A 25659-nucleotide genomic window follows, 5' to 3' on the forward strand; every position below is an offset into this window, starting at 1 on the left:
TTAACCACCTAGTTACATCTAGGAAGACTGGGAAATGTAATCATTATTCTTTTTATTTTTTTCCTTTCCCCTTCCCCCCTACCCCAGTTATCTGCTCTCTGTGTCCATTTGCTGTGTGTTCTTCTGTGACCACTTCTATCCTTATCAGTGGCACGAGGAATCTGTGTCTCTTTTTGTTGCGTCATCTTGCTGTGTCAGCTCTCTGTGTAGGCAGCGCCGATCTTGGGCAGGCTGCACTTCCTTTCGTGCTGGGTGGTTCTCCTTTGGGGGGCACTCATTGCACGTGGGGCTCCCCTAAGCGGGGGACACCCCTGTGTGGCAGGGTACTCCTTGCGCGCATCAGCACTGTGCATGGGCCAGCTCCACACGGGTCAAGGAGGCCCGGGGTTTGAACCGAGGACCTCCCATGTGGTAGGCGGACGCACTATCCATTAGGCCAAGTCCACTTCCTCTATAGGCATTATTCTGAGACACCTTTGCACTTTTCAGTAAGAGCACCCTTTCTTTCTCATCAGTTAAATGTTATAACCTAGCATGGACAGGTCACAGGCAGATGGAAGAAGCCAGAAGGGTGGCTCAGTCCTGAAGAGAATAATGGAGACTTCTCCTTCCCATTTTCTCCCCCAAACCAGACATGCACTCCCAGTTCTCTTGGGCTGGGTCCCCTGAATTGTTATTTCTGAAGCAAATTAAGATTGTCTGCCTGCCAGGCCTCATTGAATAAGACAATGGAGGGCCTTCTGTTGGCTCTTGCATATAAAGAAAAGTCAAGACCAGCAGCTCTAAAGAAAGACATGCACAGAAATCAAAATGAAATAAGGACTTGCCAGCTTTGCAAGACTATTTTCCCCTTGTCAGCATCTTCAAATATGTGGTTTGCTTGTTTTTCCTTGGGTCTAATAAATTGCCTACTTGAGAATTTCCTTTAGAGTGCTTCATCATTCTTGCTTTAGTCATCACCAGTACAGCAAACCTTCCGATCCAGGTGTGGGACTTCATAAAAGTGGGTGAGCATCTCCTGCTCTGATCTGCCCTCATGGCTGCCAATATAGTCAAGAAATTTTCCAAGCCCCAAATCAAGACATATGGTCTGACAGTAAGACTGAACTTAGGAAGGAAGTCCACCAAAGCTGACTTTGAGGTCAGACTGTACAAGAAAAAAATGAGAGCTGGTCACCGTAGTCATAGAAACCCTTATGAAAGCATGTTGACCCAGCTCCCCATCCTTGCTCAAAGAGCAAGGTGTGAAAGGCAATTTCCCTTTCTATTTTCAGAAATATTTTATGGTCACTTAAAGTCTAATTCATCAAATGTGCCGCCTTACTTTATCACCACAAATTGATATATTTTACTTTCAAAATGACAACAGGGTAGAAGAGAGCATAAGATTTTCTATAAAAAGGTCCAAAGTGTTAAGTCATTTGTTTGGCCTTGACCAGAAAGATAGAATGAGCATTTAGAAATGTTTGATTGTTTATTTCCATTTCTTCATGACCTTTTGTCCACAGCATAGGCAAAAAAATCGAGATCTCAATATCCTTTTACAATATTAAGCAAAAATGGGAGAAAGTTAATTTCTTTATCCCTGATGCAAGTTCCTCTAAAAAAAAATTGTGCTTCTCCCAATGCTGAAAATAGTCCACTTAAATTTTAGTAAAAATCACACCGTGCAGGCTTAATTTTCAGAAATTATCATCTTTACATCATTTAACTTAATTCACCATTAATGGCCTTAAAAAGGCTCTTCATTTGCTCTCTTTGTCTCCAGGTAATATCATCTTACATGAGATGCTGTTCACATATTAAAGATAATTAAATATTGAATACATGACTAAAATAATCTTGTACATTTGGGAGTAAATATGTATAATTCATGTTTTAAGTTCTTGCCAGCTTCACATTTTATTTAGCAGAAATTTAAAAAAAAAAAAAATCTGCCCAAAGCCCAGCTGCTTCAGAAGGAAAGCTTAAAGTATTATTTCATATGATTTTTTATATTGAGATTCTATTATATGTATACATAAGACTTACTATATGGTTATAGTACTACTGGATTGTTATGTTTGTTTTTTAATTATTTTTAACATCCATATTTGAAAGGCAAAAATGTCTTCAATGGGACCTCTTTTATATAGAGACTTTCTCATACAATAGATGTTTCCATCTAAATTAATTGTTGCCTCAGTTTTGCTACAAGTGTTTATTAAAACCCTCATTGCCATGGCCAACTCATAATCAATGACCTCTCTACACATGCCTCTTCTGCCACTTTACTGAACCTAGGGTTAGTATATGCTCAGGAGACTTGAATCTCTGGAGCGTCTATGTGCCAGGTGGGCCCTGAGCCTCAGCAGAGTTGCAACACCTATTCTCCAGTTTGTTGGACTTACTTATGTCAGCTAACAGGTAGGTGAGGATGGTCAACCACGACACCAGGGAACCGAGAGAGTCGACAACTACAAGCAGGAAAATCCTATCCATCAGCCATGTGGGATCTAAGTCCACTCTCGATTTAGAGGTGGAGTGGGCATTGCCATCCCAGGGTCCTCCGGATGGAGGAATCGAGTATGGATTAGAGTGGACTTACTGGTATTCTACTATGGAACTATTGTGATTAGTAATGGGAGAAATTGTAGTACTGATGTGGAGAAAGTGGCCACGGTAGCTGCTGAGGTTAGAGAGAGGGAAGAGATGTGATGTGGGGGCATTTTCAGGACTTGGAGTTGTCCTGGGTGGTATTGCAGGGACAGATGCTGGACATTGTATGTCCTGCCATAACCCACTGAATGGACTGGGAGAGAGTATACACTACAAGGTAAACTATAATCCATGCGGTGCAGCAGTGCTCCAAAATGTATTCACCAAATGCAATGAATATGCCACACTGATGAAAGAGGTTGTTGATGTGGGAGGAGTGGGGGGTGCTGGTGGGGAGTGGGGTATATGGGAACCTCTTATATTTTTTAATGTAACATTTTGTGTGATCTAAGTATCTTTAAAAAAAAAAAGCCAAAAAATATTTAAAAAATAAAAAACTTCATACTAAGTTGCCCCAGTGTATTTTGTTAAATTTCCTTTTTCATGAGCCTGTCTTCAATAGGCGAGTTTTATTCATGGGTCTTGCTTTCCTTCCTGTCTCTTCAAGTATCAGTTTCTCTTCCTCCTCCAGGGAGGCTATCCTCTGTCTACACGTCTTGTAGTGGGCAGGCCAGGCAAATTCCCCAGGCTTTAACCTCAAAGCAGAAAGAACTTGGAGAGGTGTGAGATTCGTCAGTGTCCTACGGTGAGTCAGAAGTGGAAGGCTATTGAGTGGCAGGAGTTCACCTGCCTGCCTCCCCCCTCACTCTGGAAGCCACCTGGAGCACCAGGAAGTGGTCTCTGCCTGAGGCATCCTTCCTTGGCCCCTTCCCTACCCTTGCCACACAGTGTGGAAATTGTGCACTCAGGCATTCAGTCAGTCAGTAAATATTTTACTGACTTCTCACCATTACCCAGGCACTTTGCTAGGGACCAGATGAATGAAACACTGTTTCCACCCTCAAAGAGCTTTTAATTTAGTAAGCTAACACATTTTGAAAGACTCCAGTGACTCAAACTCTCCATCAGATGTCCTGAAAGATTAATCCAGAAACTGAGTGATAGTGAGGAGCTTTATACAGCAGGATTAGAGATTTCAGCATTGTCCGGAGCTGCCAGATTCAGTGTGTCCCACAGGGTAGACAAGACTTGACCTCTCAAAAGTCTATGTCTGTCATTAGGCCAAGGGTGTGTGTTGTTGTTTTGTTTTTTCATTAAACCATTTCTCTCTCTCTCAAATTACATTTGTGGTATATTGGAAAGTCATTTTGGCTTTTTCAGGGACAACTTTTTAAATGGCACTTTTTTGTATTATAGAAAGCTAAAAAAAATTCAGTCTGACAGTAGAAATTTGGCCAGCTAGTGAAGAACACAATGTTGGAGTCAAAGCAAATTATCCTGCCCTGGTGGAACACATGCTCTCTCTTATTAAAGCACAGAAAAGACCTGTGCTCGGAAGTGAGCTGAATTTCTCAGAGGTGATTCTGCACAAGTCCTGAGGCCCAGGGTCCTCCCACCCTCTGCAGCATTTCAAGGGCCTTTCCTTCGGCCGTGGAGCCATCCCTTGTTTAACCAGAAACCTCTACACCTGAAAGAGGAGCTGATGGGCTACTGAGATTAGCCATTTCAAGTTTGTGTGTCCTTCAGGTGTTCTTGGTTTGGTTAGAGGAAGCTCTTGATTCTCTGATGACTGAAAGAGATAAGCAGATTTTCTCTCTGTCTCTGATTTAATGCGCAACACCTTTACTTGTTTCAACTCTGATTACCTTGGGGGGGGGGGGACTATTTGTGTACCATAATTATTATGACAATTCTAAAGTGAGAGCATGAGATAAAATACTGCAGTGTGGTTTCAAAAGATGGAAGATACCGTTGGCCCATTTTATTCACTTTGTTTCATTCATCAGACATTTCTGGAGTGCTTATTAGGCGTTGACATGCCTGACGTGGAGCTAGGCAGGGGGAAATAAAGGTGACTCAGAGATGGGCCGACTGGCAAGGAACTTAAGGTAGGAGAGGGAACCGGAAACACACAATTCCAATCACGCCGGAAGCCCTAGGGGGGAACTAACTCAACAAAACAGAGCAGCAAAGGAAGGTCACATCCAGTTACCTGAATCATGGGGGAAAGGGCGCTACTCTAAGAAATAATTTTTATAGTGTTCAATCTGTTTATCATTTTCCCCACAAGTTTAATAGCCCTCACACCCATCATCTCCCCATATAAGCCTGGAGTCAGCTTTGCCATCCCACAGAGGTGATAGAACTTTTCCAACAATGAATTAAAAGCCATTTTCAGGACAGGGATAAGTGCTTCTGCCAGAAAACACAGGTCGCACGCTTAAAAGAAACACCACGTCGATTCACCAAGGGAAGCGCTAACCGCCTGCCGCCCTCTCTGTTCTTCCTTCCGCAGGTCTTTGGGGGCGAGGGAGCTGGAAGCGGACCCCGGGGCGTCGATGACCCCGGCGGTGGCTTGGCGTCAGCGATGAAAGGGTTCTCGGGCAGCCGCAGCCACCACCACGGCGTGACCTGCGAGGCGGCCTGCGACTCGCTGTCGCCCCACGCGGAGCACAAGCCCTACCTGCTGAGCGCGGCGGACCCCCACCCCGCCGACCACCCCTACTACACGCAGCGCAACTCCTTCCAGGCCGAGTGCGCGGGCCCCTTCAGCGACCCGCTGGCCAGCAGCACCTTCCCGCGCCGCCACTACGCCTCGCAGCAGGAGCTCAAGGACGCCCTGGCCGCCAAGGCGAACCGCCTGCCCGCCAACCTCCTGGACCAGTTCGAGAGGCAGCTGCCGCTCGGGCGCGATGGCTACCACACGCTGCAGTACAAGCGCACGGCCGTGGAGCACCGCAGCGACAGCCCCGGGCGCATCCGGCACCTGGTGCACTCGGTGCAGAAGCTCTTCACCAAGTCGCACTCGCTGGAGGGGCCGTCCAAGGGCAGCGTGAACGGGGGCAAGGCCAGCCCCGACGACACGCAGCCCGGGCGCTACGGCAAGCGCAGCAAGAGCAAGGAGCGGCGCGCCGAGCCCAAGGCGCGCCCCAGCACCTCGCCGGGCTGGTGGAGCTCCGACGACAACCTGGACGGGGACGTGTGCCTCTACCACGCGCCCGCGGGCGTCATGACCATGGGCAGGTGCCCCGACCGCGCCGCCTCGCAGTACTTCGTGGAGGCCTACAACACCATCAGCGAGCAGGCCGTCAAGGCCTCCCGCGGCAACAGCGAGGTCAAGTGCGCCACCTGCGCCAACCTGCCGCTCGGCCTGGACGCCCCGCTCCTGAAGAAGAGCGCCTGGTCCTCCACGCTGACCGTCAGCCGCGCGCGCGAGGTGTACCAGAAAGCCTCGGTGAACGTGGACCAGGCCGTGGTGAAGGCCGAGTCGTGCCAGCAAGAGCGCTCCTGCCAGTACCTCCAGGTAACCCTTCCCCGAGGCCGTGGGTGCGTGGAGGTTGTGTGGTGTGCGCCCTCGAGTTCTAGGCCTGGCCCTCTAGCAATTGTCTGCGTGGAACCTGAATAAATATTGTTAGTGTTTCTGCCGCTTAGTGCTCCTGTTAGGAAAATGCAAGGAAATAAAGCCTGCTACCACCTTCTTCCAGTTATCTTGAGATACTGGGTATAAAAGCGCTTTGAAAAGCATAGCCTACACAAGGCAAGTAGTTATTAATGTTTTGCAGTCCTCTTTTTTTTTTTTCCTGAGGGGAGCACGGGAGAGGGAGGAAAAGGGAGTCTTCACAGAATTTAAAAATAATCCACCTTTGACAAAAGTAAACAATCATCTTTTGAGTTTTTGGAAAGAGCTTTTTTTAGATCACTCCAGGGTTATTGGTGGGTTGTTGTTGTTGTTGTTATTGTTGTTTATTATAAAATTCTGCCTGAAGGTATTACTTTGGAAAAATTAATCTTCATCCTCACCACTGCAATTACCATCATTATCACCTCCACCACAATTCAAGCCTGGTAACCCCAAAGCACAGCAAACCCTGAAAATGCCCTCAGCCCTGAGGAGGTGGTGATGGAGCTAGTTTGGGGACCTGACAAGCACAGCTGCGGAGACCCAGGACGACAGAGAAGAGGAGGAAAAGAAGGGGGAAGCATGAGTGCAACGGAATACAATTAGTGTCAGCATGAAATCCCACACACAGGCAGCCACTCCTCCCTTCCAGGGTGGCCTGATGTTTCTCCCTCCCACCATCCAATTCACTTAAAACAGATTGCACCTGTATTTTAAAAATAAAGGGGGGAGGGGAGGAGGTCTTTTGCTTCCTTACCTCCTCCCTTTAATATTTTTGTTTTCCCCAATAGTCAATCATCTGTAAGAATGACCCACTATCCTCATCTATTTTTAAAAGTTTTTACTAGACTATGAAAGGATGACATCATCATCTCCTGCTCTCATCTTAAGTAAGGCAAGAATGTTCCAGTACGTGTTCATCAAGTATAACATATGTACCTCACTAATGAAGGATTTTGTTAATGTGGGAAAGTGTGGGAGGGGTAGAGAGTGGGGCATATGGGAATCCCCTGTATTTTTTATGTAACTTTTATGCAATCTAAAGTTTTTTTTTTTAAATAAAGACAAAGTATTAAAAAAAAAAAAAAAAAAGAAGTAATGCAAGAAAAAGATCTTTCACTGAAAAGGTCATCATTTTTCAGTCTTTGAAACTCCTCCTGACAAGCCTAGCTCCCTTGGGAGTGCCACCTCCAAGTCCTAGGAAAATCCCAGGCTGGCAGTCACAGGGACAAGGATGATCCGATCCCTTATTTGGAGGTTTCAGAGGAAGCCACCAACATTGGATAATTTTCACAAACCACACAGCAATAAGTGGTCAGCATTTCCCACTGAAGATGGTATTTCCTAATTAGCTATCAGGTTATTACCTTATGAATGACTTATTAAGTCATCAAGAACAATTTAACAGAATTTTAGAGCTAAGGGGATACTCTAATCCAACCTCCTCATTTAGGATGTGAAAAATTAGTCTCCATAAAAGATAAAAACTTAATGGGTTACTGTAGTTAATGGCAGGGATGGGACTAGAACCCAAGTCTCTTATAGAAATGACTATTATGAGAGATATAACAGAAGCCTTCAGATATTCTTTAAGTTCCACCACTGGAGGTACCGTGTTCTGATAACATACTGGTCTTGAAGAAAGGATTAATACTGATATAGAAGCCCTAAACTAGAATACATTTTATCTGTGTAAGTTCTGTGACTAGGGACACACACACACAAACCCACAAACAAAACAAAATCCTGAACTTTAATGATAAGATTAGATGAGAAATACCAGATTAAAAAACATTAGGCAGCAGACTTGGCCCAGCGGTTAGGGCATCCGTCTACCACATGGGAGGTCCGTGGTTCAAACCCCAGGCCTCCTTGACCCGTGTGCAGCTGGTCCATGCGCAGTGCTGATGTGCGCAAGGAGTGCCCTGCCACGCAGGGGTGTTCCCCACGTAGGGGAGTTCCACGCGCAAGGAGTGCGCCCCATAAAGAGAGCCGCCCAGCGCGAAAGAAAGTGCAGCCTGCCCAGGAACGGTGCCACACACACGGAGAGCTGACACAAGATGATGCAACAAAAAGAAACATAGATTCCCGTGCTGCTGACAACAACAGAAGTGAACAAAGAAGAAGCCGCAGCAAATAGACAGAGAACAGACAACCGGGGTGGGAGTAGAAGGGGAAAGTAATAAATCTTTAAAATAAATAAATAAATAAATGCTATACAAAGAAGAATGCCTTTGTTAGTAACAGAATGCTTTCATTCTCCTTGCAGAGTTGCCTATATTCTTCCTACCTCACATTCATTTTCCTTTCCCTTTTCCACCTTTTTGAAGTAAAAATCTCAGTAGTGGTGAAAAGTGGAAGGATAAGGAAAGAAAGTAGGAGACTGGTATTAATTGAAAGCCAGATGCTGTGGCAAACATTCAAACGTTTGTTATTTCATTTACTACTCATAATAATCCTGAGATCTAGATATAAGAAGACCCTGTTTTTATAGGAGAGGAAACTGAGCTTAGGTCTATCAAACGACTTAAAGCCACATGACCCACAGAGCTGAGATTTAGACCCAGATCTATGTGGTACCAAAGCCAAGCTCTTACCAGAACACTCTAGTGGTGAGCAAGAAGAAATCTTTAAAGTAAAAAATATTATTATAAAAGGTCTTCAGTAAAATGAGTATGAAATCTCTATAAAGATTTATGGATATCCTAAATAGTTGGAAATCCTCTTTTCAAATTATTTGCCTTCTTTTATAAACCAGTGTTTTTTTAACGAACAGTCGCAGCTTACAGAGAGTTATAAAGAAAAAACTATTTAAAACACCCATTTATACATCGCCCGACTAGAGAAGTAAAACACTGCTTACAGTGGAACACACATGTCCCTTCCTCAATCCCACTCCCTTCCCTTCCTCCCCAGAGTAATCCCTAATCTAACTTTTTTTTTTTTAAAGATTTATTTTTATTTATTTAATTTCCCTCCCCTCCCCCGGTTGTCTGTTTTTCTGTGTCTTTTTGCTGCATCTTGTTTCTCTGTCCGCTTCTGTTGTCATCAGCGGCATGGGAAGTGTGGGCGGCGCCATTCCTGGGCAGGCTGCACTTTCTTTCGCGCTGGGCGGCTCTCCTCACGGGCGCACTCCTTGCGCGTGGGGCTCCCCTACGCGGGGGACACCCCTGGGTGGCACAGCACTCCTTGCGTGCATCAGCACTGCGCATGGGCCAGCTCCACAAGGGTCAAGGAGGCCCTGGGTTTGAACCGCGGACCTCCCATGTGGTAGACGGACGCCCTAACCACTGGGCCAAAGTCCGTTTCCCCCCTAATCTAACTTTGATACTCAAAGCATCTTTATTTTTTCACTAATCCTGAAATTATTGAAAGATTGAAAGAAATTGAATATTTTCTCTCCTGCATTTGGCAATAGCCGAAACCAAGCTAGTTCAACCCTTTAAATATAAACTAAACACACACCTATTAAACTAATATTGACATTTTTGAGCTCTTATTCTGTCCAAGGCTTTCAAACTGGAAAAAAATATTTTCTATGTTTCGCTGTGGGGAGGTTACATGTTGGAAAATAAACTCACAGTCAGTGAGTGTGTTCTTTCCGCTCAGTGTCCTGAAGTTGAAGAGTTCCTATAAAGAGAGGGAAGGAAGAGCTGTCTATTCACAAGTGGAGGAAGGAGAATGGTAATTCTTGGGGATTGCAAGACATTCTCTTCAGCTCTGTTTTTGCTTTGTAGGAAAGGGAGAGAGAATCTGCAGACCTATGGAAGCACTTCTCAAAAGATAGAAGTTTAGCCAACTTATCCCGGGTCCTGTGTAATAATTTCATTTGTAAGTTCATTCTTAGAAGCAAATTTGGGAAAACAGATTTTTTTCCATGTATTACCTTAATTACCAACTAATATTGAAACTGGACTTACAAATATGTTTGATTCCAACATCCTAAAGTATAGTGGCTAAAGCACGGAATTCTAACTATAGTAGGAAAATCTGTGTTCTAGTCCCTTTTTTGCCACTAGTTAGAGATGTGATCCGAAACCATTTCAACACTCTGCTCTAAAATGAGGCACTTAGTCCTGAAGATTTGTCCTCTCAGTCCACATTTGTAAACTTGTACTTCATATGTGAAGAGTACTAATTTTGGCAGCCTTCAAGTGCTATAAGCCTCGAACTCTCATTTAATAAATGCCTTCTAAAAGTATGTTTTTCCAGGGGGGGAGAAAAATAAAATAAAATAAAATAAAAGTATGTTTTTCCAGATGTTATCTAATTTGCTCTTTAAAACTCTTAGAGCTATTTTACAATTGCAGAAACTAAGGATTTAGTAAATTAGCTTAAGTAACTCACCCAAGAACACAAAGCTAGTATGTGGCAATAAGGTGGATCAAAATATATTCACCTACCTTCAAAGCAGCATATATCAAATAGCTATGATGTGCCAGAAACCATGTGGTATCTCATTTACTACCCAAAGCAACTTCGTAAGGTAAGTATTGCTATTTACTCCTTTACAGATGAATAAACTGAGGCACAAAGAATTGAATCATTTGCCCAGGAATGCATAGACAGTAAGTGAGAGAGTGAAGACTTGACTGCAAAGCTGTCTGGTTCATTCCACTCTTATGTACTACAGAAATAGAAATAAAAGCATATTTTTCATTTTATTTTATTTTGTAACCAATGTATGTGTGCATTTGTGCTCATATGTGTGCATTGTGGTAGGAGTGCTTGTATGAAAAATGCTAACCATCTTAGACTATCAGTGGCATGACTAATTACATCCCTAATTTGACTCAAGATGTACAAAGCTTAAATTAATATTCACTAATGATAGACTCTAAAAACTAGGAAATGTGAATTTCTGATCCTCTCTTTGTAGAATTATCATTTAGAATTAATTTAAACCATTGCTGTGATAGAAAACGAGAGGTCTGTAGGTATTTGGCCTCGGGCTGAGGTTGATTTAGAAATCAAATACTGTGGTTTGAAATCATTTGCAAGTTCCAGTTTAGACAGTCAACTGGTGATATGTGCTCACCCTCACAAGCTGTTTGTGGTTAATTTTTTTAAAAGACTCCTTTTCCCCCCAATATTGTTATTTTTAAATGTCAAGAATCAGATGTCTGCTGTTTAGAACTATTGTACCGCTGCCAGTGCCTGTCTGTATCAGGGTTTGAGCAGGGATATGGATTTGAAGACATTAAAACTGTTTAATTCTCAGTTGAGATGTGGTTGGCTTTTATACATTTGGAATAAAGCATTGATGGCACATCTCAGGGTAAGTGCTAAATAGTTAAGTAAATAAAAATAGGAAGGAGTTCAAAGGAGTAAATGGTGGGTTTTTTTGTTTTGTTTTTGCTTTTAAAACACAGGATTCTTGGTTTTGTGTATGCCTTTTTATGTAAACATTATGTGTGGAGCAACTGGCATGCAAAGCTATTCACAAGAGCATGATTTTAGATTTCCAACTGATAGCTTAAAAACCATCCCTCCAAACTGTGGATTTTGCATTCATCCAGCAGCAGAAACAGGAAAAGGGAAACAAAACGCTCTCCGGTAGAAGTAGAGAGAGAGAGGCAGAGAGAGAGAGAGAGAGAGAGAGCAAGACAGAGAGACGGAGAAAGAAAGCCTCTCAGAGATGAAATTTTAGGAGAGCAAAATGATCGACCTCTTTAAGGCTGAGTGGGTTTCTTCAGTCTGTGTGCAAGTTTCCAGAAATGGAAGGACTGACCAGGTTTGGGTACAAGTCTTTTATTACTTTGTATTTGCTGATACTGTGCTGTTGATTTGGGGTGTTGATTGTTTGTTTGTTTGGGAGGGGGGTGAAGGGAGATAGTTTTGTTTATTTTATTTCTTCTCTAGATAGTGACCAGTAATAGGTAACAAAGTAAGGTAGGTACAGTTGTTAAGAAAACAGTTTGAGACATCAGATTGCTACAAATCTGTATCTCCCCAAGGGCTTCATAGTATCTTTTCTTGACACAGATGCTCTAATACCGAGCTGTTAGGGGATATTATGTGTCTTAGTGATCAAAATGTGATGGGTTGTTTTCCAGGACAAGACTCCTGAGTGCTTACTGTTCCTTTCCAAAATTAATATTTCTGAATGATTGTTTGTCAGTTTGTTAAATAAGACTCTACAAAAGGTTACTGAAAAACCATTCATAGCAAGTATGTACCCAGGATTGTTTTTTCAAGGCAGGGACAACTGTTTTTCAAGATTCTGTTAAAGATTATTTCAGTCTTTGCCCAGTTAGGGTTTTCTTTCCTTGGCTAAGTTTTTCCTTCCCCATGTTTTAGGACAATTTAAATTATACTTATTCATTTAAAACTACTTTATGTGAAATTCGTGACAGTGTTGAACAATTCTGCTGATGGCTGTAACTACTGCGCTCTTTCCTTGTTACCTTTTTGAAAATGCCCATCGACCACATTAATGATTTTATTTATTCTTAATTTAAATTGCCTTAATAGGCTAGCTAGTGAATGTCAAGATTCTTGAATATATTTCCTATTTGGCTTGCATAATCTCCATATTTTTCAGTGCTCTTAGTCAAGATTCCCTCTCCATTGATACAATGATGAGGTTATTCCTGCCTGACATTGACTTTGTGGAATTAGTGATCAGAGTCAGAATCTTGGTAATTCTTTCTCTCTCATTCTCTAATCTCTATATGAGCCATATAATAAACAGGGGGGAAAAGAGACAATTTGCAAAGCACCATGAGAAAATAGAGGTCCAGAAAGTTTCAGTAGTAATAAAGGGAAGAACAAGAGAAAAAAACCCTCGTGAAAGTTGTTAGAGAAACTTTATTATTTTTTGTCTGCAATTTCATTATTCTAAAGCTATTTTTAGCAACACCTGGAGTGCTTGGTTAGTCAAATCGGAGGTTACACATGCCTTCTGATCCCATAAGAATTCCAGTCTACTAATGGAAGGTATAATGCTGGCTTGCAAAGAATAAAAGAGATCTCTTAGTGGTCATGGATTTTATGTCCTCTGTCTCCTTCTTCTTAGAGGACAGTTTGCTTGATTACAAATTAAAGGCAATAATTCAAGGTAATCATTCACTATTCTGCAAGAGAGTGATTAATGAATAATCTCTTGTCCATTCAAGATCATGGCTTTACACGACTTAAAAAAAATTATTTGTGAATGGTAGACACCTTGATTTTCTGTATGAGCTTTCATAGTGGCAACTAAAAAATATATCTAATATTGCCAAGCTGATATTAACTTGATAATTAGATTATGTTTTTCACAATTTTTGCTAAAGATTCAAAGAGAACAACCTCTCTTAGTGTATTATGGTGACTTTAGAGATCAGTGGAAGAAATATTTTGCTTTAGTTTAGTATCTTGTTTCTCGTTTTGGAAGAGCATTTATCTCTAGGATCCATGATCAAAGAACTCATTGAAATGGAATTGAACCATGTAGAAATATTCTTTATAGGCTTAAAAAAAAAAAAAAAAGTTGAAATCAAAAACTTCATATGGTTCAAGCTGTATTACCTCTTAACACTTAACAGTCAGACTTTTTCCCATCATTTATTGCAGAAAATTGATAGAGAACAAAATCTGCTTTTTTTGGTAAAACCAGGTTACTATTAATGAGATCTGTGGAAGTTCTGTGACATCCGTATAATTTGTATTACTCACCTGAGTTTTTTTTCCTGGTTCCACCCTGACCACCTCCCAGTCAACCACTGAAGGTCCCAATGCCCTGCCTTGCCTATGGGGGTTGTGGAGGGGATACACTGGCCCTTCACCCACTCCATTCCCCGTCTACTGCTTATGGTGTGAACCCGGCCATCTGCTTTCTCTGGAGTTAAGCTCCATCTTCTCTCAGGGGCTTTCAAATCAAAAGCCTTGGCTTTCAAGATGACTTATTGTCTCAACTATGAATTTTTTAAAATCTGCTTAGAAACTCAAAAACTTACTATTGGCCATTTATTTATGCATTGATTTTAATAGCCTTGCTATTGGAATCTTAATTCTTCCTCCAGCACTGGGGTGGTAAGTAGATACAACAGGGAGTGCAAAATCAGCAATTGTTATTATTTCCAAAATTCACCCTTTCTACCACCCACCCTGGATCATTAAAATTACCAAAAAGTAAAACCATGCAGAATGGAGGGGTTTTCGTTATTGATTATATGAAACTGGAGAAATGGAGAACAGTTTTGGTTTTCCTTTTGCTGTTTTTTTGTTTTTTTGTGTTTTTTGCTAACACTGTATTGGGTGCCATGATATAAAACTGATTAAGAAACGTAGTCATTGGCCTCAGGAGCTTACAGGCTCGGGAGGCAGGGAGCCAGACACATGAGTCAGTAATTATGATGCCATGTAATAAGTACTACATGAGAGAGCCATACAAAGGAGCAACTGAGACACAGAAAAAAGTCTCACGTAATCTGAGTCCTTGAAGTGAAATCAGTCTTCTATCATAGAAGAGGGAGAAAGTGATTCTAGGGAGAGGGGGCAGGATGCACAGTCAAGGAGAAAGGAGACAGCGCGTTGCAGGAGGAATGAAGAGGGGCCTTGAGGGGCTGAAGCCAAGGATGACCAGTGGGTGGTTTTCATCTGAATTTTTAATCCATAACTTTTCCCCTTGGGTAAAAATAGTGTGCATGTGTAACTTCACATCTAAGGCTGATAAGCTGCTCAGGACCTTCCTACCTCTTCTGCCACAAGCAGGCTCTCTTTCTAGTAATGGCAGTTTAGAACTCATTAGGACACAGGGATAATTTTTTAGCCTTCTTTTGGCAAAAACTTAAGTGTTTTTCTAAATCCTTAGAGTGAAACCACAATATGGAGGTGCTGTAATCTTTTTCAATGAGTGAATTATTCTGCTCCAACCCAATCCTCTGTTTGTACCTAAAAGGCAAATGCTATAAAGACTTAAATAATTACTTTTGCACAATTGGATTGAAGGAAGGAAGGAATGTATTGTAAGAGGGGGCATATCCTCCAAGCCATCTGTTACTTTCAACCAATTCCTTATTTCCATTCTTTCTTAATCCTTTAATTTCTTGGAGAATGCACACATGACTGATGAAAGACTTCTTCTGCTTCTCTGGCCTTTTAAATGTGAGAATATAGGACTATCTCTAAAAAAATATTTCTCCATTTGCCCTGCCTCATTTACATTTCTAAGATAAAGAGATTTCTAATTACTTTTGCAGAATAAGTTTTCTAGAAGGTAGATCTTTTCATTCCTGTACATTGTCACTGTTCTCTGTCAGTGAGAATTTCTGCTTGTTGTTCTCACAGAATTAGAAAACTTTCCACAAAATGAAGGCTTGTCGGGTGACAGGCCTGCCCCTAAAGCAGAATTATGATAGTGTGGGGTTCCTGAAGTCTGTATGTCGGTGTGCAGGTCCATAAATACATATCACACCGCATAAGCATCCCTGCATCCGTACTTCTAAAATATTCACTTCCCCAGATGCTCTCTTTGGTCTCTGGTTCATGAAATAAGATCCGTTTTGAATGTACCATTTCACAAAGTCCATGTAAGAGAAATAACTAGGAAGTAGGGAAACCAGTTTTTTTATGGATCACACTAGAAAACCCATCACCTTGCTTACACAGTGATTATACTGAATCTCATGTTGGACCATCAGTAGAGACAGTTAGGGATGTCCCATTTCCCTGGTGTGAGGCTAATGCAGGCTTTAGTCTCTTTAATATAAAGAGACATCCAGGAACAATGAAAAGAAAGGACTTCTGCTGTCCTTATTTTTTATATTTTATCATGATAAAATGTCAACATAAAGCTTGCCATTTTAACCGATTTTCAGTGTACAATTTCATGTTACATTTACATTGTTGTGCAACTGTAACCACTATCTATTCCCAAAACTTTTTTTAAAAGATTTATTTTATTTATTTCTCTCCCCTTCCCACCCGCCCCAATTGTCTGTTCTCTGTGTCCATTTGCTGCATCTTCTTTTTATCTGCTTCTGTTGTTGTCAGCAGCACGGGGAATCTATGTTTCTTTTTGTTGCTTCATCTTGTTGTGGGCGGCGCCATTCCTGGGCAAGCTGCACTTTCTTTCACACTGGGTGGCTCTCCTTACGGGGTGCACTCCCTGCATGTGGGGCTCCCCTACACAGGGGACACCCCTGCATGGCACGGCACTCCTTGCATGCATCAGCGCTGCACGTGGGCCAGCTCCACACAGGTCAGGGAGGCCCAGGGTTTGAACTGCAGACCTCCCATGTGGTAGGTGGATGCCCTATCAACTGGGCCAAGTCCACTTCCCTATTCCTGAAACTTTTTAACCACCCACACAGAAACTCTGTATCCATTAAATCATAATTCTCCATTCTCCCCTCCCCCAGCCCCTGATAACCTCTAATCTACTTTCTATCTCTATAAATTTGCCTGTTCTAGGGGTTTCTTATGAGTGAACTCATACCGCATTTATTCTTTTGTGTCTGACTTATTTTACTTAGCATGTTTTAGAGGTTCATCCATGTAGTAGCATGTATCAGAATTTTATTCCTTTTTATGGCTGAATAATATTCCATTGTGTGGATATACCATATTTTGTTTATCTATTCATCTGTTGATGGATAGTTTCTACATTTTGGCTACTGGGAATAATGCTGCTACATTTTTACTGGGCTGTGTGCCTAGGAGTGGAACTATTGGGTCATATGGTAGGTAATTCTATGTTTAACTTTTTGAGGAAATGCCAAAATGTTTTCCACAGTGACTGCATCATTTTTCAATCTCACCAGCCATACATGAGGGCTCTGATTTCTCCACATTCTGGCCAACACTTGTTATTTTCAACTTTTTAAAAAATAATAGCCATCCTACTGGATGTGAAGTGGTGTCTCATGGTGTTTTGATTGGCTTCTTCCTAATGATGAATGGTGTGCATCTTTTCATGTTTCCCCTTGTTTTTTAAACCACTGTTTAACGTACACCTTCAGGATTGTCTCATTCCCTGATTTTACTCTCCAGGACTCTAGAGCCTTATGCAGTATAATTAAAGAACCAGGTGGAACTTTTTTTAATGACAATTTTACAGTTATAGAACCTATGCATTGACAGTCGTCTTGTATAGCTTCCCATTCACCAACTGCTCCCTGCAAAATGAACATAGTATCTTCCTAATGACCTATTTCTCATCTGATAATCACCTTATAAAAGAAATCTTTGAGATGATTTAGTTCAGTGCACTTTTCTTAAAAATGAGAAGCATGAGCTTTAAAGAGATAGCTTGACTTATACAAGCTCAGTCATCTCATCACTAGCACTGCCCAACCATCCTTCCGATTGTTTTCCCATCTATGAAAAACTTTAAGGCTCTTCTCAAAGATTCACTTACCCATTCTTCACACACCCTTTTAAGGCAGTAATGGCCAAGGCACATGGAGGCAAAGAGAAAAAAGTACCCATCTGAAAGTTAGATCTGAAGTATGTGGCTTTTTTTAAAAAGCTCATAATAGATTAATACAGTTGTTAGCTAAATAATTACCTGCAATGTGTAATTCTGTGGTTATAAATGGCAAGGTAGAATTTTTAACTTCTGAAAAGATGAAATGGGTATATTTCTACTGTGATCCCCAGCAGTCCCTCCTGCTTCTTCATGGTTTCATTATGAATAAACTCCCAAGGATAGCGAGTAGAACAAAACTGCTGCATTTTAGGGTTTGTGGTTTTTAAGCACCTGTACCCAAAGTCTCAGGACCTGATTTTGAGGAAGGCAAGCTTTTCTCTGGAATTGTCCACTCTCTCACAGCCGGCTCCTCTCATCTGACTTTCCTAGGATAAAAATTGTTAGCATGGCTGTAACCATATTTTCCAAAGCCAAAATTAATGTAAACAGTGTGACATGCATGAGAGTAAGTGTTACTCTTGGGACAATGGGAACAAATATATTAAATCAGGGCAACTCTAGAGAATGAGAGGAATGGTACACAAGCATTGCCAAATGTTACAGGTGCATCTCTTGGTCATTGTGTCTGAAATGGAAAAGCAAGTGAATAGGAAAAAGATGTAGCTCGAAAGTTGAAAATGTTGTACAATACTGTAAAGTGGCATCAAAAGGGTAAAAATGAGAATCATAATACCACTTGCATCTGCATGAATACAGTCCTATATGTTTGTGGCCACTTCCTCTATCATGAATATTTGGGGCAGTGGTTCCTTCACTTTATGTACTCAAGAATTTCCTTGAGAGTTTCTATAACATGAAGGTTTCTGTCATCAACACGAGATTTTGATCCCATACGTAAGGGGTTATTCTATACCAACCCAATTCTAGGGAACTTTAAAACTTAATTTATCATTTTACTTACTGAAGGGGGCAGTAGAGTCTAACAGATAGACTCAAAGCTGACTTCCTCTATGAGCTCCTTTCTTAGTACTTCCATTTCTGTATCTGTAATGATGATAAGACTGTTTATTTCAGGTCTTGGGGGGGAGGGAGTTTAATTTTGAAACTGGGAATGAAATGAGAAAATAGAGTGTGGAAATGTTTTGAGGTTACAAATCCTCAAATGTTTGCGTGTTTCACATCTTCATATGGTTTCATGTACCATATTGTTTTCTCTTTTGCATTTTACTTAATCTAATTTTTCGCTAAACCGAGGTTAGAATGAAAATATGTGATTCTGTGATATGGAGGATGTGTAGGATGAACAGGATGTCTTAATGACAGTCTAGGTTTAAGGCTTCTTTGTCCCATGTACTAAATACATAGAGCTTTTATGTGCAGGTAAAAAGATAAAGGGTCGATCTTTTGATAGCACATACTCAGTGGTTCAGGTGTTCTGGCTCAGTATTTACACATGGAACACAATTCTGTTGGCGTCCTCGCATGGTGTGTTCAGACAAAACCTGCTTTTGTGTTTGCACCTTAAGTGTATCAGGATCTTGTTGCCTTCTTCCAGGTAACGTTGGTAAATCAACCGACAAGTTTATTAACAGCAGCAGCTATGGGGCTTGTGTCAAAGCAACTCTATCCACCCTTCAGTGTCTCCTGTATTTGTTCTACAGGGAGTGTTTCCACCATGGTAACTTTGATAGGTGTGAGTTCTACAAACATTACTAGCAGATGATAAAAAAAGTCTTGTCCATCTCTCTTCTTTGTTCATGCCCAAAGTCTCTGACAAGTTCTCTCTGTTCTCTGAAGCCAACATCATTCTTACAAGACTGTAGGAAGTCAATCAGAGCAAGTGTACACTAAAGCCACTTCCCTCACAGAATCTTTTCTCAGCTGTGAAAGGCTGTCTACCTTACCTGCTCCCCCATTGCCACCTAAAAGTAGAATCCAAAACCCATCAGAATTCATGGGGAAATGAACTATACTTAATGAAATTATCTCTTAATTATAAAGAACTTGAACAATGTTCTTGCCATTTTTAGTTGTAGAGGTGAAAATGAATAATAAAGATCCTCCTGTGGCTACAAAAGGATCACGGGGACCTGCAGGCCACACTTAAAAGGCCACTCAATCGCCCAGGTTGCTCTTAGAGCATGCGGCCTGCCGTAGTCACCTCCAGCAGTAACTGGGTACAGCCAGAGGCGTTCCTATAGGGTTCTGCCCTTTAAAATCCCTTAAAGAATTCCAACTACTTGCAATTCCTGGAGAATGCAGATCTTTTTTTCTCCTCTCCTTATCTAATAGAAGTTTAGCTAGCTGTTCTGTAACTCATGGGTGTCAGTGAAAGTTAACTGTCATTTGTTTGCAAATGAAACCTGAGCTCTCTGAAAATGACTCCCATATAAAACCCTTCCCCCATAACACTCCTCCAGACTTCCAGATGATTTTAGATAGTTTCCTGTTCTCCCACTTCTTGGAAATATTCCATGGCATGCTGAGCAGACAGTTTTAGCCAAAAGTGCCTATAAATATCTTATTTTCCTGCTTGCTGCCTTCTCTCTAAGACTTTTATAAAGGAGCTGAAACAAATCCACCAGAAACAAAACCTCACTGTGAGATGTGTTGGTGAGGCCTATGAAAAATCAGATCTATAGGCCAAAAATTGCCCTGCAGTCTCTGCTTTGCCATATTTGACTTATGCAATCATTGCCTGGAAAAAGAAGCATTTTATTTCCTGCCAGATGATCTCATGAACTGAACAGTCAATCAAAAATATCTCTCTTGAACTTTACTGCTCCTTAAGAAAATACTTTATTATGCAGCTTTAAAAAAAAAAATCCCAAACCAGTGTTCTATATTAGACTGTAAAACTGGGTAACCAATTCCTGAGCTCTACCATGAAGGCAACAATTTTTTAAACATTTTATTTTAATATAATTTCAAACTTAAAAAACACTTTGAAAAATAATACAGAGAACATCACTATACCCCCCACCCAAATATCTACATCCACCTAATTTTAACGTTTTTCCACATTTGCTGTGTCATTCTATCTATCTTTCCATCCACCTATATCTAGCTATCTATACAACTACCATTTTCTAAAAATTTGAGTGTATGTTATATATATCATGCTCCTTGAATACTAAATATTTCCATGTTCATTTCCTAAGAACAAGGATATTCACTTATCTAACCACCTTAAGTACAATTATCAACTCCAAGAAATTTAACATTGATGTAACATTACATACAATCTATAGTCCAACTTTTTCATATGTCCCAATATGTCCTTTTGGGCATTCTCTCCTCTGTTATTACAGTCCCATACCATGTATTGCATTTAATCGATATTGCCTCTTTAGTCTCTTATTTTTTGTTAATTGAGGTAACATATCTACAACACAAACTTCCCTATCTCGACCACTCTCAAGCCCACAATTTATGGTTTATATCACATTCACAATGTTGCTACCATCACCATTATCCATCACCAGAACTTTCCCATTGCCCCAACCTGAAACCCTGTACTCATTATATATTAACTTCCAATTGCCCCCCTTCACGTCCCAACCCCTGGTAACCTGTACTCTACTTTCTGTCTCTGTGAGTTTGCATATTCTAGATATTTCATATAAGTGGGATCATACAATATCTGTCTCTTTATGTCTGACTTATTTCCTTCAACATGATATCTTTAAGGTTCATCCATTTTGTAACACTGGATCAAAACTTCATTTCTTTTTAAGGCTGAATAATATTTCATTGTATGATTTTATCAAATTTTGCTTGTCCATTCATTTGTTGATGAACACTTGGATGGTTTCCACCTTTTGGCTAATATGACTAATTTTGCTATGATCAATGCTATACAAAGATACCTCTGAGAGCTAGTTTTAAATGCTTTTGAGTACATACCAAGAAGTGTGATTTCTGGGTCTATGTTTAACTTTTTGAGGAACCATCAAACTGTTTTCCACCTTAGCTATATCATTTTACATTCCCATCAACAATGTACTAAGGTTCCTATAACTGTGCATCCTTACCAGCACTTCTTATTTTCCATGTTTTTGAAGAATAACCATTCTGGTGAGTGTAAGATGGTATCTCATTGTGATTTCGATTTGCATTTTCCTAATGGTTAATGCTGTTGACCATCTGTTCTTATACTTATCAGCCATTTGTGTGTGTGTGCGTGTGTGTGTGTATACGTATCTTTTTAAGATGTCTCTTCAAGTTCTTTGCCTATTTTTTTATTGGGTCATTTATCTTTTTGTTGTTGAGTTGCAGCAGTTCTTTATATACTCTGAATATTAAACACTTATCAGATATAAAGTGTCCATTTATTTTCTCCCACACTGTTGTTTGTCTTTTCACTTTCTTAATAATGTCCTTTGAGGCTCAAAAGTTTTTAATTTTGATTGAGTTCAATTTACCTATTTTTGGTTTTGTTGCACATGTTTTTGGTATAAAGTCTAAGAATCCATTGCCCAATACAAGACCCATAAGATATTACATTATGTTTTCTTCTAAGACTCTTAAGAGTTTTAGCCCTTATATATAGGTTGCTGATCCATTGAGTTGATTTTTTTTGTCAGTAAAAATTTTTATTAATAATCTATAGTCTCCTCTTCACTCTGGGACCTATGTGTGTCTATGTGGGCTGCCCTTATGCCTAAACTAGTTCTTTTTTTTTTTTAATAATAAATTGTCTTTTTTTTTAAGATACATAAATCACAAAAAAAGTTACATTAAAAAATATGAGGTTCCCACATACCACACTTCCCACCTACTCCCACACTAATCCCACATCAACAACCTTTTTCATCAGTGTGGCCCATTCATTACATTTGGTGAATACTGCTGTACCACATGGATTATAGTTTACCTTGTAGTTTACATTCTCCCCCAGTCCATTCAGTGGGGTATGGCAGAATATATAATGTCCTGCATCTGTCCCTGCAATATCGTTTAGAACAAGTCCAAGTCTCAAAAATGCCCCCACATCTCATCTCTACTTCTTTCTCCCTGCCCTCAGCAACCACCTTGGCCACTTTATCCAGATCAATGCTACAGTTTCTTCCATTACTAGTCACAATAGTTTTATAATAGAATACCAGTAAGTTCACTCTAATCCATATTTTAATCCTGTGGACCCTGGGTTGGTGATGTCCACGCCACCTCTTTATTGAGAGGGGGCTTAGATCCCCTATGGGTGATGGATGTGATTCTCCTGCTTGGAGTGGTAGGCACTCTCAGTTCCTTGGTGTGTCAGTTGACCATCTTCACCTTCCTGTTAGCCAAACTGTGCAAATCCAACAAACTGGAGAGTAGGAGTTGCAACTCTGCTGAGGCTCAGGGCCCAGCTGGCCACCCTGGCACCAAGGGATTGCTATCAATCACTAACTGGTGATGCAACTAGAAGGAGACCTTATTCTCCAGACTGCCACCGGTGAAGATCCTCTCCTGTTCACAAGTCACAATAAAGTTTATGTCTTACTCAGTGCTGGGTACATTCTTTAGTCAGACGGTCACTCTGACCCGTGTCCTTCAGGAGTTGGGTTAGAACACCTTATAAATGGAGGGTCATAAGGAACAAACACCCCAAATCCTTGGGTGGCTCCAAGGAGATTGCAGGAAGTTATAGGGTTATCTGGTGGCTGCCATCACTTAGTACCCTCTAGTGGATTTCCAGATCTGGAGCCCGGGAGGGGGTAGGGGGAAAGGGCTCTGCGGCACCAGGGGCCGGGGACGGAACTGCCTCCCCTAGAGACGACAGCAGCAGCAGCTGCTGCAGGCACTGCCAGGGCTGCTTTTCCCGGGTGTGCCCTGTGCCAGCACCCATCGCCAGGGCCACATCGAGGACCCAACACCCAGCGAGCCATTGAGTTGATTTTTGTATATGTTGTGAAGTAAGGATCCAATATTATTCTTTTACATGAGGATATCCAGTTTTTCCAGCACCATTTATGGAAAAGACTATTATTTCCCAGTTGAGTGGACTTGGCACCCTTGTCAAATATCAATTGGCCATAAATATGAGGGTTGATTTCTGAACTCTAAGGTTCCATTTTCCTATATGTCTGTCCATGTGCCAGAACTATGCTGTTTTGGTTACTGTGGCTTTGTAATAAGTTTTAAGATCAAGAAATGTGAGTCCTCCAACTTATTTCTTCTTTTTTTAAGATGTCTTCTACTATTCGGGGTCCCTTGCCCTACCATATAAATTTGATCATTGGCTTTTCCATTTCTGTAAAGAAGGATGTTGGAATTTTTATTGTGGTGCATTAAATTGCTTTGGGTAGTACTGACATCTTAATAATATTTAGACTCCAGTCCATGAACATGGAATGTCCTTCTGTTTATCTAGGTCTACTTTGATGATTTGTTTTAGCAATGTTTTGTAACTTTCTGTGTGCAGGTCCTTTATATCCTCGGTTAGGACTTGGTTGGATATTAGATTCTTTCAGTTGCTGTTGTAAATGCAATATTTTTCTTGATTTCTTCTGGTTGTCCATCACTACTGTATAGAGATACTACTGATTTTTGGGTGTTGATCTTGTACCCTGCCACTTTGCTGAATTCAGTTATTAGCTAACATGGAGGTGAAGAAGGTCAACCACCATACCAGGGAGCCAAGAGTGCCTACAACTGAAAGCAGGAGGATTGCATCCAGCATCCATGTGGAATCTAAGCCCCCTCTTGATATAGATGTGGAGTGGACACAACCATTCTAAGGTCCACAGGATGGAGGAATAGAGTGGACTTACTGATATTCTATTCATGAACTATTGTGATTAGTAATCGAAGAAAATGTGGCATTGGTATGGAGAAAGTGGCCACGGTGGCTGCTGGGGGTAGGGAGTGGGAGGAAGAGATATGATATGGGGCATTTTCGGGGGTTGGAGTTGTCCTGGGTGGTGCTGCAGGGACAGTTACCAGACATTGTATGTCCTGCCATGGCCCACTGGGTGGACTGTGGGAGAGTGTGGGCTATGATGTGGACCATTGACCATGAGGTGCAGCGGAGCTCAGCTATGTATTCACCAAATGTAATGAATGTCTCATGATGAGAAAGAAGGTTGTTGTTATCGGGGAGTAGTGGGGTGAGGGGGGTGGGGGGTATTTGGGGACCTCATATATTTTAATGTAACATTAAAAAAATAAAGACAAAAAAATTATTAGCTCTAATAGCTTTGTTATGAATTTTTCAGGTGTTCTGTATGTAGGATCATGCTGTCTGCAAATACAGAGTTTTATTTCTTCCTTTCCAATTGGGATGCCTTTTATTTATTTTTCTTGCCTAATTTCTCTGGTTAGAAATTCCGGTACAATATTAAATAACAGTGGTGACAGTGGGCATCCTTGTCTTGTTCCTGATCTTAGGGAGAAATATTTCAGTCATTAACTGTAGAGTATGATGTAGCTGTGAGTTTTTCATATATGCCCTTCATCATGTTGATGAAGTTTCCTTCTATTCCTAGTTCTCTAAGTGTTTTTATCAAGAAGTGGTGCTGCATTTTGTCAAATGCCTTTTCTGCATCAATTGAAATGATCATGTGGGTTTTTCCTTTTGATATTGTTGATGCTATTTTTTTTAATTCTCTATTTCATTTCTATCTATTATAATCTTTGTTATTTCTTTCCTTCTGCTCCCTTTAGATTGAGTTTATTCTTCACTTTCTAGACCCTCCAATTCCAAGATTAGGTCTCTGAATTGAAATCCCTCTTTTTTAAAGGTAAATATTTAGAGCTATAAATTTCCCTCTCAGCACTGCCTTTGCTATATCCATAGGCTTTTGTATGTATGCTGTGTTTGCATTTTCATTTGCCTCAAGGTATTTCCTAATCTTCGTTGTGATTTTTTCTTTGACCCATTATTTGTTTAAGAGCACATTGTTTAATTTCCACATATTTGTTAATTTTCCCTTTCTCCTTTTGTTATTTCTTTCTAATTTCATTCCATTGTAGTTGGAGAAGATACATTGTATGATTTCAATATTTTCAAATTTATAGAGACTTGATTTTTTCTTAACATACAGTATATTCTGGAGAATGATTCATATTTACTAGAGAAGATGTGTATCCTGCTGCAGTTGAGTAAAGAGTTCTATATATGTGTTGGGTCTAGTTTCAGAGTTTTGTTCAAGTTTTCCATTTCCTTATTAATCTTCTGTCTAGATGTTCTATCCATTATCGAAAGTGGTATGTTCAAGTC

General features: G+C 40.8%; 1 protein-coding gene across 32 annotated transcripts in view; it reads left to right on the top strand.

Annotated features, from left to right (window-relative positions):
• The window catches only part of DLGAP1 (DLG associated protein 1), a 1067602-nt gene that overhangs the window by 653178 nt on the left and 388765 nt on the right, over nucleotides 1-25659 (top strand). For all 32 annotated transcript variants that reach the window (XM_058277444.2, XM_058277451.1, XM_058277472.2 and 29 more), the window contains one exon: nucleotides 4994-6001. In XM_058277444.2, the coding sequence (XP_058133427.1) occupies nucleotides 5066-6001 (936 nt within the window). In that variant the 5' untranslated portion in view covers nucleotides 4994-5065. The remainder of the gene's footprint in view (nucleotides 1-4993; nucleotides 6002-25659) is intronic.

The sequence above is a fragment of the Dasypus novemcinctus genome, chromosome 16 (genome assembly GCF_030445035.2).
Source record: "Dasypus novemcinctus isolate mDasNov1 chromosome 16, mDasNov1.1.hap2, whole genome shotgun sequence".
Taxonomy (NCBI): domain Eukaryota; kingdom Metazoa; phylum Chordata; class Mammalia; order Cingulata; family Dasypodidae; genus Dasypus; species Dasypus novemcinctus.